This window comes from Artemia franciscana, chromosome 13, assembly GCF_032884065.1.
Source record: "Artemia franciscana chromosome 13, ASM3288406v1, whole genome shotgun sequence".
In the NCBI taxonomy this organism is placed as follows: Eukaryota; Metazoa; Arthropoda; class Branchiopoda; order Anostraca; family Artemiidae; genus Artemia; species Artemia franciscana.
The window spans coordinates 44,781,186-44,797,227 of NC_088875.1; the positions used below are offsets into that span (position 1 = coordinate 44,781,186).

General features: G+C 36.2%; 1 protein-coding gene across 6 annotated transcripts in view; it reads right to left on the reverse strand.

Moving 5' to 3' along the window:
- LOC136034982 (uncharacterized) overlaps positions 1 to 16,042 on the reverse strand; it is a 132,036-nt gene extending 115,994 nt beyond the window's left edge. For 5 of the 6 annotated variants that reach the window (XM_065716548.1, XM_065716547.1, XM_065716545.1 and 2 more), the window contains exons 1-2: positions 15,923 to 16,042; positions 7,541 to 7,660 (exon numbers count right to left, since the gene is read on the reverse strand). In XM_065716548.1, coding sequence (XP_065572620.1) covers positions 7,541 to 7,660; positions 15,923 to 15,925 — 123 coding nt within the window. In that variant the 5' untranslated portion in view covers positions 15,926 to 16,042. Of the gene's footprint in view, positions 1 to 7,540; positions 7,661 to 11,718; positions 11,888 to 15,922 lie in introns of those variants that run through there. The other variant, XM_065716546.1, reaches the window with a different exon arrangement.

Consider the following 16,042-nt stretch of genomic DNA (forward strand, 5'->3'; position numbering starts at 1 on the left):
ATATCAAATTTCATTGAGATCCGATCACCCGTTCGTAAGTTAAAAATACCTCATTTTTCTAATGTTTCTGAATTTCTCCTCCCCCCCCAACTACCCCAAAGAGAGCAGATCCATTCCGGTTGTGTAAATCATGTATCTAAGACTTGTGCTTATTTTTCCCACCAAGTTTCATCCCGATCCCTCCACTTTAAACGTCTTCCAAGCTTTAGGTTTCCCCCTCCCTACTCCCCCCCCCGTATCACCAGATCTGTTCGGGATTTAAAGCAAGAGCTCTGGGACACAATATCCTTCTAAATATCAAATTTCATTGAGATCCGATCACCCGTTTGGAAGTTATAAATACTTAAATTTTTCTATTTTCTCCGAATTAACGGGCCCCCCACTCCCCGCAGATGGTCAAATCGGGAAAACGACTATTTCTAATTTAATCTGGTCCGGTCCCTGATACGCCTGCCAAATTTCATCGTCCTAGCTTACCTGGAAGTGCCTAAAGTAGCAAAACCGGGACCGACAGACCGACAGAATTTGCGATTGCTATATGTCACTTGGTTAATACCAAGTGCCATAAAAAACACTCAGCACAAAAGAATTTTCAAATTCATGAAAACAAAGCAAACTTTGTTTTCAGCCGTTACTTGCAACAGGGCAGGGGGGACTGTCCCTCCAGACCGAAGTTTGCCCCACAGCTGAAATTTAGTTTCTGAAAACAATCTAGTCAAAACTAAGATAGGCCTGAATAATTCAAGCATTCAGTTTTCTTTGGTATATTTTTGCATTTATGGTACAATGTGGCTCATTTTTTATTTTTCACCGCCATTTTCACTTGATTTTGGAAATTTGACTTCAACTTTAACCCCCCCCCCAGGATTTTGACGAAATTATGTGACTAGATAGCAGGAAAAATAATAACAGGCCTTCAAATAAATCACGGTTTTTTTTTCAAAAATAATCCATTAGGTATAGAGTTTGAAGGTCGATTACGAAACCATGTTATTATTGCATGTGTTTCCGACGGAAACTTTGTTTATTTAAAACAATAACATCATTGACGGTTCGTAAGAACATCACTGAGGGTTCATTGCAGGTTCGTAAGCTGAGGGTAGCTTAAAAAAACTTGGCTATTATTGTATTTGTTTTCAACGAGTATTTGTTTATTTAAAGAAATAACATCATTGAAGGCCAATTACGAAACCAACGTATTATTGACTTCGACCGCACCCAGGCTTAAGCTATATTAATGGTATTGTATTCCATAATATCACTTATATCACATATTCCTCGCTTACTGTTGAATGGAGACGTATTTCGTTTAATAATAGTAGGAGAAATAATGTACTCTAGAAAAGTAAGAATTTTTTTATTAATAAAGTTAGAATTCCTCCGACTCTTGAGAAGCCGTGGTCATTCGTGGATACACTGTTAAGTGTTTTTAGCATTCGGTCAGTGAAATAATTTCATAGCAAAAATCTGCCCTCCCTCTCTGACAATCCATGCTCCCAAATATCCTACCCTGCCCCTTCATGGGGGATCAATGACTCTTGACTCTCCATGCGGCTCTGACCAATGACCCTCTATGGGGGGTCTTGGCCCTATTAGTTCCAAAATTCTCAGCGGTTAATGCCGTTCTCGCATACTATACCTCCCTGCCCATACGGGGTTAGACACCTGATTCCCTCCATGACCAGTGGCCCAGCCATGGTTCTCCTTAACTTGTGACCTTAAAAATGTTCTCCTTTTTTAACAGGCTTCACTATAAAAATATAACCTTAGCTTTTCCTGTGTCTTTTCTTCCCCCATTTAGCTATCACTGACTCCTATTTTGACTCTTCTTTTACTTTATGATTCCTTCTTATGATGAAATTTATCCGTAATTTCAGGTTATTACAATCGCTACGAGATATAATTTATTCTTTTTCAGGCTATTTGAAACTCTTTAGAAAAAAAAAACAATTTGTTACTTTTCAGGCTACTTGAATCCATTTCAAAAAAATTAAACTTAGCCTATTCATTTTTCAGGCACATATGGAGGTCTAGTGTTGGCGGTGAACAGTGACAGTATTTTTGGGGATGTGTATTTAATTTCCTAGATGGAAACGTTTGCCTACCCTCAACAATCCTCCTAAATATGGAGCAACGAGATGAATCCAGCAGAGATATGTTTGATAGTTTATTCAATGTCTTTTTTGATGGAGTGACTGATCCTACACTTCCAACTCCTCCAAACAAGTCAAGTATTCAGGTGGGGGCGATGAGTTGGCTCTGACAATCGCGTTTGGACATATATTCAATGAAGACTTTGATTGGGTCGACAACCATCTTAGTCCTAGAACGCTTGGGAGAGTGCTTGCTGGGTTGAAAAGTTATAACCCTCAATCCATTTCCCTTATATACACTGAAGAGGAGTGGAATTTGAAGGACAAAAAAGCAGCACCAGTTCCCCCCAGACTTTTTGTGCCTGAATTTAAACTTTAAAACTCTGCCCTAGGCTATTTAAATGTTTATAGAGCAGTTTTTTGGGGACCTCTTTAATTCTTTCGTCGAGCGTAGGATCCGCATCGACCTCATTGCTGTACTACACACTTATGCTGACAAAATTCCAACCATTTTAGAATGTCAAATTCATGATTGGGGTGGGAGAGATGGAGTGAAAGCCTTCATTGCTAAAAATCAATTTTCTATTTTAATGAGAAGTCGGGTGAAGTGTTTTCAGTCTAATAAACCGACTGAAAATCAAACTCTTCAACCCGACTTGCACACTTTTTAGGGTGCACTCTTGGGCTGAGTTGATGGTTTAGTGACAAAATTGGATGATTTAGACGAACGGAAAAGTGGATTAGTAGATTTAAGTATTGAAAATTTACATTTTAAATTTGGGCAAATTCCAAAAAGAATTTATTTTAAATGGGGAGGGGTAAGAAATCATTAATGTATAATTTAGCTTTAAGGGATTGTAAAGGTTTAAAAAATTTTGTTTCGGTACTGAAATGCAGTTCTTTAAATAAACCTTTCTAATTGGGGTACACGTTTAATAGAAAAAGCTACAAAGACACACTTAGACGATTTTGCAATTAATTAAGGCTAAAAGGTTTCCCAAAGTTGATTTCAAAATTTTAACAGGTAAATTTTCGATGACACCAAAAGAAATAAATATTTTTGAGCAGGTTAATGAACATTTGGGCATTGGTGGTACCATGCTTCAGTACGATAGTGAATTTGAAGATGGCGAGCGTAAAAATAAAAAAAGAGTTTTAAATTCAGTTATGTCAATTTAATCTGTTAAACATTTAGTATGGCTTCTTTACGAGCCTGCCGAAGGACCGGATTCAATTTGCCATTCTTTTTTCCTACGACCAACATCAGTTCAAGTTCAAGTTATTTTTAGCGAGTCTTAAGCGAGGAGAAAGCAAATCAAAGAGGATTCTGCTTCTAATGTCCAATGTGTCTATCAGTCTGTGGAGACAGTTTTGGCAAGAAGAGCTAAACTTAATTTAAAAACTTTCAAAATGACAAGGTAGGTCTTGATTGCGAAGTTAAACTCGTGTGTGATTTGTCAAATTCCAAACTTGTTAAAGAGCATGGAGCTGTTATAGTCTCTTTTGCATATGCCCAAAGAGATTTGATTATTACTATGAAAATGGTTGAGGTATTTGACACATAGAAAGGGGTTGATTGTATGGTTGCAGTCTTGACAGCACTTTCTTAGCTGCAAATAAGTTCATTTTAAGGTTGTATCAAACAAGCTAGCCTATGCCCATTTTACCAGAGGATGGTATAGCAATTAGGACTGGGTTAATGTGTCGGGTTAGCCGCGAGGAAATTATTAATGGGAAAGATGCAGCATGCGACCATGATGACCTTATTAACCTTAATTCGTCGGGACAGAATTTTCGGGGGCAGGCCCACAAATCATGTAAATAAAACGTTAAGCAACAATACTTTCCACCGGTTTGTGTGGCCAATTCCAACTAAGATCTGAAATTCATACTACTAGGGGTGGCATGGTTACAGAGAGGTGAAGTTGTAGAGTGCAGATGGCTAAAGGACAGCTTTTTGCATACAATTATACCAAAATCATCAGAAAATCTACTAGTTTTAAATTTTATATGTAAATATATTAAAAATGGTAAAGAGCACTTGAACAAAATCCGTTTTTTAGATTCCTTTAGCTTCTTCCCCAGATCCCTTAGTGCATTGATTCATTTTTAATCATTTCCCCCTCTTAAAACAACGCTTTCCTGATGATGATATCTGTGGTTCATTAACGTGCAAAGGTGTTTATTTTTACGAATTTCACAATTGCACCTTAAAGTTTCGTGAGAAAAATTAACCCCATCTAATCGTTTTATGATTCACTTCACAACGGTCAATTTATCCATGCCGAATACAAATTTACTAAGAAAGAGCTTTGGAGAAAGGAAGCGTGAAACATGAAAGAGTTTATTACAAGTTTGGAATTTACTATTGTAAGTTGTACTTGGAAAGTGACGTAAGGGCGTTCTTGGACACTGATAGATAAAATCTATCAGGAATTTGGGTTGGACTTGGGATATTGTTTTTCTGCTCCTCATCTGGTGGTGGACTTGATGCTTAAAATCAGCAATGAAAAAAAGGTTGACAATGGATACTGTTCAACACCTATTGATAGAGAATTCAGTGAGATGTGGGTATATTTTTCATGGAGCTGTATACTGGAAACTAACTCGACTGGACCTGCTGGTGAAAGGTCGAACGCAGTTTTTCTGGATATTTTCTGGATAAGAATCTGGATAAGTTTAGATATTTTCTGGATAAGTTTGTGGATATTAAGTTTCTTATCCAGATTATTAAGCTAGGCACTAAATATAAGAATCTGGATAATGTGGATAAGTTTAGATATTTTCTGGATAAGTTTGTGGATATTAAGTTTCTTATCCAGATTATTAGGCTAGGCACTAAATATAAGAATCTGGATAATGTGGATAAGTTTAGATATTTTCTGGATAAGTTTGTGGATATTAAGTTTCTTATCCAGATTATTAAGCTAGGCACTAAATATAAGAATCTGGATAATGTGGATAAGTTAGATATTTTCTGGATAAGTTTGTGGATATTAAGTTTCTTATCCAGATTATTAAGCTAGGCACTAAATATAAGAATCTGGATAATGTGGATAAGTTTAGATATTTTCTGGATAAGTTTGTGGATGTTTCTAAGAATTTGAAGCTAGGCACTCCTACTAAAAAAAATCAAAACGATTTTATTTTTATAGACACAGTATCTGAAAATAAAATGTTTTAATGAAGACTGTCCAGGCATTGGAGCTCTGCTTATTCCCTAAGTCCATTTTTCATTGCTGCACCAACAAAAAGGCACAATGTGCGTCAAAGTTGTCAAATTGGCACATGTGCAATACACCAGGAATGGCTAAGGGTATTAAGTTGAAACTTCATAGAAATGTTGAGGAGGATGCTGAACCAAGTCAAAAGTAACTATTTGCATCTACATTGTCAAAAGGGCATAATCTATAATATCTATAGTATGGCAAAGGGTGTTAAATTGTAACTTCAATAAATGTTAATGGGAGCATTGAAATAAATCATAAGACACTAGGCTATATGAAACCATATTTTTGAAGCATATTTTGAAAACACCTTCAATATCACAGAAACCGCTCAGGGTATTAAGTTGAAACTATCAGGACAAGCTGAGTTGAGTCAAAAGAAACTATATGTATCCAGATTGTCCATAGGGTGGGTTTGTATTATCTTCGGAACAGCTAAAGGTATTACGTGGAAACTTTCAGGGAATATTGAGTTAAATGTAAATCTAAATCAAAAGACCAGACTACCAAAAGGTCACCAAAACTTATCTTAGGAACAGTTGAGGGTCTTGCGTTGGAACTTCAGGGTGTTCTGTTGGTGATATTCAACTAAATTAGAAAACATGCCTCCAGATTTTCATTAGGGCGTATCTGCAATATCTCAGAAACGGTTAAGGATACTACGTTGAAACTTTAAGAGAATTATGAGGGGATGTTGAACTAAATCAAAGACACTATTAACACCAAAGTAGTCAAGGCTATATCTAGAAAATATTAGGAACAGGTAAGGGTACTAGAACTTCTAGGAAATGTTAAGAAGGATGGTGAAACTACATAAAAAGACATTAAGCGCATCCTTGATTTCAAAACGGCATACCAGCAACATCTCAGGAACTGCTAAGAGTAGTTGGTTGAAACTTTCAAGGTATGATGAACTAAAGTAAGACATTATGTGCATCCATTGTGTAAAAATAGCACATCTGCAATGTTTCAGGGATGGCTAAGGCCATTAAGTTGAAACTTTCAGAACATGTTAAGAATAATCAAAACCCACTATGTGCTTCCAAGTTTGTGCAAGAGTGTATCGATAGCATCTCAGAAACAGTTAAGGAAAGTAAGTTGAAACTTTTAGGGAACACTCACAGGGATATTGAATCAAGATACTATGGACATCCAGGTTTTCAAAAAGGCATATCTATAATATCTCAAAGACTTCTTAGGGTACTTATCAGGCGGGAACTCATCAATAACGCTTAAGTATTGTCTTACTGCCTTTGAAAACAAATCTCTGCAGCGTATGCCTAGTATTACTTATCATGATAGAATTTCCAACATCAAGCTTCTTCGTTATCTCAATGTAAAACTCACCAACGTTGACAGAATAAAACTGCAGCAGCTTAGATGGCTAGCGCAAATACAACATATGGATAGCACTCGACGATAGCCTTTGAAGGTCAGGTACATGGTTCTCGACCTAGAGGGCGCCCCTCAAGAAATGGAAGGATAACTTCTTGTTGTTTATCCGACCGCATCTTCACCGCCTTGCAGAAGATCAAAGTTCATACAGGAATTACATCAATAGAGTAGTGAAAAAAGAGGCCTCAAAACGACCTCCAAGGACAGATGGGAATTAAGTCAAGACAAAAAAAAATACAATGCCTCTTTAAAATGGAAGACCTTATTCAAATGCATTTGCTTTAAACAGTAAAATTTTCAGTTCACATTTTTTTAAAGGTAATTGATATATAAAACCCTTGCAATCACCCATTACCACATTTGTTGCATACCAAAATCGAGTCAGCATCAGCTTTGGGTTAAGGCAACCCACCTCATAGACAGATGACATTCAAATAAATTATGTTTCATTTAATTGTTTTTCTCTGCCTGACCTTTCTTTTTACACTGAACTGAATTAAAATTGAGGAGTCCAGCATTGCAAAAAACTTAAGCACTGACTTTTCACTAAAATTGCAAACCTAAGTTAACACATCTTTTAACCTTTAAATTTTATAAGGCAATTGGAGGGGGCAGCCCACCTCATATACAGATCATATTCATTTAAATTTTGTTTCATTTAATTGTTTTTCTCTGCCTAAGGTTTCTTTTTACACAGAAATAAATTAGAATTGAGTAGTCTAGCATTGCCAAAAATTTAAGCACTGATTTTTCACTAAAATTGCAAACCTAAGTTAATACATTTTTTTAACTTTATATCACATATGAAAAGAAATAATTCCTTACTCTATTGCTTAGTAGCACATTGGCATGCTGTGTAGAAATAACTCCATTATATTCACGTGTTCTTGGTGCTTGGGATTTGCATTCACGTAAATAAGGATGAAAATGTGACATATTTTGACTCTGAAAAAGAAAAGAGATTTGAATAATAAAGTCACAAAAATAAGGATGAAAATGTGACACATTTTGACTCTGAAAAAGAAAAGAGATTTGAATAATAAAGTCACAAAGAAAAGGATCATATGCACTTTACCTCAAAATTAGGGAACCACCCCATCCCAACCCAACACACTTTTGTCCAGTGATTAACATGCTCTGCATTTGAATCATACTGAAAGCCAAGCTGAACTAGTAAAGGACGCCATATTTGTAATGCTGTGTATTTTTTTCTGGGTTTTACTGTATAGAACTGAAGATTACAGAACATTACAGGGGGACTTTTTCCAATTACACATTCTGATATCTAGTACCATTGGAGGGGGGGGGTGTCTAAACGCACTCTATTATTTCTGGCTCATCTGTAGCTTTTGCTTTCAAGGCTTCAGAGCACAGTCTCAGGCACCAGCTCCCTAAACCCGTTCACTTCATAAATGTAGACATGCTGTTACTGTTTCAATTTATGGTCATTCAAGAATCATTCAGGCCACATTCGACCACAATTTATATCAAAGGATTCTAAGCTTATTTACTACAGACACTAAATTTTTTATCAATGTAAAATATTGAAATTAATCTCTGTTTAGTTTATATTCCAGATTTTGAATTTAGGAGGTTACTGATAGTGGCCTAATCCTACAACAATTGTTTTAATGTTAGTATTTTAAAGAAAAACAAAGTATGCAGCTCTCACCCTGCTCGTGGCTCACTTGCTATCTTTGCCACACATTCAGCAGCTGAAATGAGCAAATAAATATTTTGGATTTCTAAAGTTTTAATACTGTGTGACTCCAGTCAAAGCCAAAGTGAGAGCCAATTGCTGCCAGAGCACAATAAAAGAAACATTCTGAGCTGTTTGAAGATTGAAGTCAGAGATTGTAAATAAAACCTAGGTCTCTATGAGCAGGCTACTGATATATGGTGAAAGAATGGTTGATCTGATATTTTTATCTTTGATCTGTAAATTTTTTGGTCTAATCCCAAAGGATATAGCAGATAATATAAAGAATTTACTTAACACTGCAATTGCAAAAACTGGAGAAAACATTTGCATAGTTAAGATGTTATTTTAGTGACTGCCTCAGTTCCAACCGTTTTTAATGTTCCGAACCTTCCATTAAAAAGCAAACTTACTTACTTATACTTGTAGCATGACACAAGCATCTCAGCTCTCCTTGGTGTCCAGTAGCTTTGTTGTTGAAGTAAGCCAAGAGTCTTGGTCATTTGAAAGTGGCTTGATCAATTTGAGCCAGGACTTTTCTCATCTTCGTCCATACTTCTTGAAGCCACCAATGGGGTCTAGGTAAGCCTTGATGCAGGCGAGCCATGTTTTCTCCTGTCCCCCATGTCATTTTTTCCATCCCAGAAGAGGTATACATCTGAGGGCTTAATTAACAAAGATGTGGCGTGGGCAGCAAAGTGTTTGACCAAACCATCAGTCTTCTTTGTTTAATTATAGTGGCCAAATGAAAATGCTGATGGCAGATTTTGGGGAGTTCATCATTGCTGATTCGATCATAGAGTTTAATGCCAATGATTCTCCTTAGACATGAATGGTCAAATGCATTGGGGGCTTGAATATTGGATGCTTTCAGAGCCCATGTCCCACAGCCATATAGTAAGACAGACTGAACAAGGGAGATATATCCTTATTCTTGTCTGTCAACAAACTTTTTTCTGGCTCCATAGAGAGTGATTTACTTGGTTGAAGGTTCCAGTTGCGAAGCGATTCTCAACTGAATTTCCTATGTATGTTCTCCTATTGGGTCTACCAGAGAGCCAAGGTACTTGAATCCAGATATCTCGTCTACGGGCGACTGTTCTAGTAAAATTGAAGGGTCTTGAGAGTGTATACCAGACACCATCTACTTTTATTACTTTTTAAATTCTTTTTAATTCTATCACTTTTTTTGCCTCAGATGTATTTTTCATTATTTAGCTCATAGTTTTAAATGATTAGTTGCATATCTTATAACCTGTAATTATTTATTACATAGCTTTCATAATTTTACTAGCATAACAATTAGGATCAATTAAAACAAATTGTCAAATAAAATAGAAAAATATTTTATTGATCCTGATTTCGGAATCCGAAGAAATAGAATATATAGTTTAGATTTAATAGACCAGATGTCAGTAGTGTTAACTTCCTGGATATCATATGAGATGTGGGATAAGAAATTGAGAAAAGAGCTCAAAATTATGGTTGGAAAAAATACTATATGAAGTAAACAATTTTCAAGACCACACTGGCTAAGCATGACAAAAAAAAATTGTAAAGAAGAGAAAACATAGTCAGCTGCCAGGCTGGTTTTATCCCTGTTTTCTCTCCTTTACAAGCTATTTTTCACTATATAAAGTCAAGAATATAGAAAAATTGTGTTTTTGAAGTTTATTCATACATGGCATCACTGCACTACAGTACTTTGGGATTAGCCAGCTTGCTTTGATTGTTTTATTTATTTGAGTGTATGTCTGTAAATCATATTAGAAGTCATATTCTTTTTGTATTCTTTAAGCAATATATTAGAAGAGATAACCTAGATTTTCCTCATTCATGACTTGCCAAACCCTCACCAAATTGTAACTACCTTAGTTTACCTACTGCTTGTTCAGGTCTTCAAGATCAGAAATCTAGAGCATTAGATCTGGTTGGACAAGAGCATGTGTAGATTGTGTACATACCATGACTGGTATACATAGCACCAAATCAATGCGCATCTATTCAGTGATAGTGGATGAGAAAGAAGATTATGCAGTTCGTGTGAGATCAATGGGATTGCCCTCAAAAGTACCAAGGGCGGGAAACCGCAAATGGTAGCATGGACAGGTAAGTAAAAACTTTTAAAGCAAGATTTATTGAGACAATCAAATCAGAAAAGCTTAAAACAGAGGTAGTTACTTTTACTACATCCATGAGTATTTACAAATATGCTGACAAAATTGGCAGATCTGTATGTTTGTAGATAGGTAAAAGTGAAGATGATGAAGCAACTCAATAAGTTCGATTACAAGCATGTAGGCCTACACAAGGATTGCCTATAAAGCTCATTAAGTTAATACCCTCACAGAAACCTGAAAAAGTGGGGAAGCTATAGACAAGGAATTTCAAACCAATGAAGCAATGAAAAAATTTGAGCAAATATCAATAAAAAGCACTGGAAGCCAAAATAACCTCAAAGGCAGTAAAAGGAAGAAGCATGTGAGATTCAGAGATGAGATTTACAGTTATAGGTCTACAAATGACTCCCAAGAAAGAAGAAAAAAATGAACACCAAAATGATAGGGGGGTAATGCTAGTACAAACAGGAATAGTCCACATAAACGTAAAAACAGCTTTAGTCCCAGTTGGGAACAGCAGAACCAACTGTCAGAACAGGCTAATTATAAAAAAGCGTAAATTACAATTATTGTAGTAAGCCCAATCATTATTCATCAGAGCATCATAACAAGATTCAAAATGAAGGCTTAAGGTATACTACAGAAGGCAACAAAAGGGCATGCGGCCAGTATAAGGAACAAGGGGGATGACTTTCCAGTTCATATATTTAGTAAGTTATTGCAGATATGCCCTTTTGATAACCTCTATACACATAGTGTTATTTAATTTAGTTGTACATTCCCTCAACACTTTTTGGAATGATCCATTTTAGCATTAATAGTAGTTACAATGGAAGTAGTAGTTGGAGCAGTTGTAGCAGTAAAAGTAGTAAAGGTAGTAGCATTAACATGATGCATTTTGGTTAATTAATCTTCCCCTTTGAGCAATCCCTGAAATTTCCAGCTTAGTTTCCTAATCCATTCCTGAGATTCACCCTATTGACAATATGCATGCACACTGAGCGTTTGGATTTAGTTCAAATTTCTCCTCTATATTCTGTCAGCTTTTCACCTTCATACCTTTAGAATTAATAGTAATAGCATCATAGTAGTAGTAGGATCCATAGTAGCAGCAGAACTGTTTTATTAGTAGTAGTAACAGTAACAGCAGTGTTAATATAATACTAGTAGTATGAACATGTTACCTTTTGGCCTGTTAAAATTCCTTCTCCTAAAGCACTGGCATTTTCAGCTTGATATGGTGAGCCATTCCAAAGATATTGCCTTTTGACAATCCATATGCATCCATCACATTATGATTTAGTTCAACTTTCCCCTTGACATTTCCTCAAATTTTAACTTCCATTCCTCAGCCTTGTAGCACTCACTATAGAAGTAGTAATGGTAATGGTAGTAGCTGTAGTAACAGTAGTGTTATTGTGCAAAGTCTTTTTAGTCAATGTGTAACAAGATTTCTGGCTACCTGGTATCTTTCAAAGTTACAGGAGTTCCTATCTTTACAATACTTTTTCCATGCTTTGGATGAGATTAAAAATAAAAGGAGCTAGATATGGCAGTGTTTTAGGCTGTCTAGTCATCCTGATGCAAGTATGTCTCAATTCAGCACTGAACATATGCAAAGAAGTCTCAAGATCAGCATCTGTGGTAAAGCTCCAATTAATACATTTTAACTAACCCTATCCTTTGGCAATAAAATTTTATCCAGCCCTATACACTAAAATATCCTCCCTTCCCAACATCAACCAGCACGGGTAAGGCCACTCAGGGCCATTGCAGAGCCTGTACTGAAACTTCAACCTGTGACTGTGTCACATGCTTGTTATGAGCTTAGTTTTGTACCCTTGTTTGTTAAGTTGTTTAATGCTGGGTCGACTTTTTAATCCGGATTATTGTTGTTAATTGTATATATTATAATTTTGTGTATACTTGTTGACTTATTTTCATGTGTATGTGACAATTATTATTGTTAATTGTATATATTATAATTTTGTGAATGTTAATTTTGACTTGTCAACGAATTTTTTTGTGTGTATGACAATAAAAACTAATAATTGGCTCTGTCTGTTGCATGTTTTTTACATAAAATGAATTTGAATCTAAAGCTCAAAAAACAGCTTCATAATCAATAAATGAGTGATGCTTCCAAGCAGTTTGTTTGCTCTGAATATTAATTGTAGAGAGAATTGTAACATGGTTGCTTTTTTCAAGGGGGGAGGGAGATAATCATTACTGATCAATGTCTCAGGACTAGTAACAATAACCAGGTCAAAAAGGGATGGATTCTGATCACTAAAAATTCTTGTAGGCTCATTCACAGTTAGGTATAGATAATTGTTTGATAGACAAGATGCAACCATCTGCAGCTCTTCCCTAACAAAAATAGCCACTCCTCTCCTGCAATTAGAGTCCAATATATTTGAAAAAATTTTGTATCCATTGTTGCTGATGCAACATTCTGTAAGTTAGGTATTGCTAAATTTGAGGCACACTTCCACAATTGCAGCTATGCAATTGTATATCAGCTTGTTATTTTAAAAGAACAGAGGAAGCCTTGTTCCATTTATTTGAAAAACTGTCAGCATTGGTACTGATACTTTTTAAAGATGTTTGGATGAGGTGATGGTTTAAAATATTTCAGGGAGGTGATATTGATAAAACAGAGTCAGAGAAGCAATTTATAGGTGTGTGGAAGGAGCCAAAGGACAAAACAGGACTTCCATTTGTGATATACTTGAAGGATGGTTCAGAAAGTTCATTAATGCTTCACAGCTCTTTACTATTTACTATATTACTATTTATACATCTTACCGGGGTGGTAGAAGGGGCATCTAATAGTCAATGGCCTGGTGGGAATGCCCTCCACCTGGACAGATCAAGTTTTTTGCAATCACCTTTCTGTGGTTGATAGCTAGATTTGGCTCACCTAGTCCAGTGCCTGAGTTCAGCAGCCAAGGATTTTCTTTTTCCCAGTCTTCCCAAGATGTACTGCCTTAAACTGAATTTCTTGCTGGAGTTCATACAATCTTTGCAAGACATGTTTTTTTAAGTCTAAGTTTTGGACAGAGAAAAGGATGGGAGGGGGAAAAATTGGGGTGGGTTCTTGATGACTTATACATGCCTGTCTGATGGGTTGCTGGGTGGTTAAGGGCTTATAAGTAGGTAGAATCCATCTAATAATTTGTATTATGATTTTATTATATCATATTTTATCCTAATTTTATCCTAATTTTATTATGAATTCCTTATTGCTGTCTATTCCTGACTGCAAGGGGATACCATATGTAACTATGTTGTATTTCTACTTATCCCTTTCATTTTCCTGTCTGAATATTCTGTGGATTTCATCTTCAAGGTGGGAGTAAATGGCCTGTTTCATTTTTTGGTGATTCCTGCTGCATTACTGTGCTAACATGTTCCTTGACCCCTAAAAAAGTGCATCTATCAGCCATGTTTTTTCTAGGTCATCAACATCCTCTACCATGCCATTCACTATTTCCACAATAACCAAGGCACTTGGGACCTTGGAAGTTATTAGATTTGAAATTTTGGCTAGTGAAGGAGGGTCAGCTGGGGAACTAGAATGCCTGCAGAATGGACAGTACCACTGCATATCTCTAACACTTGACATTTTGTAAAAGGTTCATACTCTGGGATGCACATTTTAAGGCAGTCAATGCAGAGCCATTTTTCACAACCGCCACACAAAACTACTTTAGAGTTTGGTTCAAGACCTATTTTGCAGCCTTTACAGAAATTTAGGGACTTGGTTGGACTACACAATGCCATCTACAATCTTGTTTAGAAGCCACACTAATTTGCAACAGGGTCTACAGAACTTGGGCAGGCATATCACTCTCTTCTGTACAAGTTTCTCCAAATATCGAAAATAAACAACTTGGTGCACTTAATCTGTGAATTTTTGGGAAACAAATACTTGGCAACTATACACCAGCATCACTATATAATTAAAATATTTAAACATATTTTGAATTTTAATTTTGGCTTATTCAAATTTTGACAAAATTTTTTGTAGAAACCATAGTCTTTTTCAGCTGGGGGGAGGCAAACTTGGGTCTGGAGGGGCAGTTAACCTCCTTGCCCTGTAGCAATTACACCCCTGATTCTTATTCACACAAAGGGCAAAAGTAGGGGTGGGCTGCCAACCTAAACTTCCTTCTCCTACCTAAATCCAAACTATCTCCTCTTAGTAACAACAAATTCTTCAAATCCTCTTTATTCAACCCAAATTTAAAATAAACATCCTCTCTGGGCTGTTTAGCTTGGCAGTAAAACCTTGTGTCAGTCTGTATGGGCTTGCCACTCTTGGATTTCTTTGTCATTTAGGGTTTGCTGGACTTCTTTCCATTCTGACACACTATCATCCATCATATACATAAACAAGGGGAAAATTGCATAGTTTACAGCCCTTGCCCTGAGAGCTGTGAAGGAAGGGGGGAGGTTGCCCAAAAAACATAGTTACTGGGCTTTTCAACTATGCTGAATAAAATGAGTAACTTAAAAATTTTGATTGGATGGGTTTGATGAATAGATTGATGTGGGAAGGGGGTGAGTTAGTTGCTATCTAATCACTTTGACTTTTAACAAGCACTAAAATAGGAGCTAAAACAGTTGCTTTCTAATCAAAATGAGCTCTCTCTAGAGCTTTTATAGCCAAACCCACTACAAAACCCTCCAAAATGTCCATTGGTATAATTACTTGACTTTAGGACCATTTTGAATAAAATGGTTATCTCAAAATTTTGATCAGATACATTTGGAAAAAAGGATATGAGGGGGGAGATGTCATTTTCCATGTGTTTTAGGGGGTTTACACTAGAAAAATATGACATTTAATGAGATTCAATAAGAAATAACATTAGCATTGCTAGACCTTATTATTCCCATGTGCTATCTCTACCCTTCCTATGTTTCTAGGGCTTGGAAGACTGCATATAGCCTAAAAGAAGTCTAAGCCAATGCTATCTAAATTTGAAAAAAATTTCCAATTTTCAGTTATTAGACTCTTTTACTTTTGTCTATGTTTGAAAACCATGTTTTCTACGATCTCAGCAGGATTTTCAGCAGCACAAAGCCTTTTTTCAAATTTAAGGAATAGCTTAAATGTTTTTTAATATTTTACAGGCTCAATCAAGATTGTGCAAAGTTGTGGGCTAAGGCACAAAACCTTTTCCTTATGCCTCATTTGAGCTGTAGATCAATTTCCTTAGGCTTCAATTTTGCAATATGAAAATTATCTAAGGTCATCATAGGTCACTGCCCTTTTAAAGGAAATGGGATGGGGATACATAGCCTACTTTAAAGCCTTCCCGGGGCATCATTAAAGCTCTGAACTAAAAATTAACTAAACTAGGCAACTTCTCAAGATACCATGACAAAGTTCCATCAACTTGCTTAGCTATCTCCTATGTCAACTGGATCTCAAAAATTGATACAAGGCCGACATATACGTATTTTGAATTTTGAATCTCTACGCCATTTCAAAGCTTC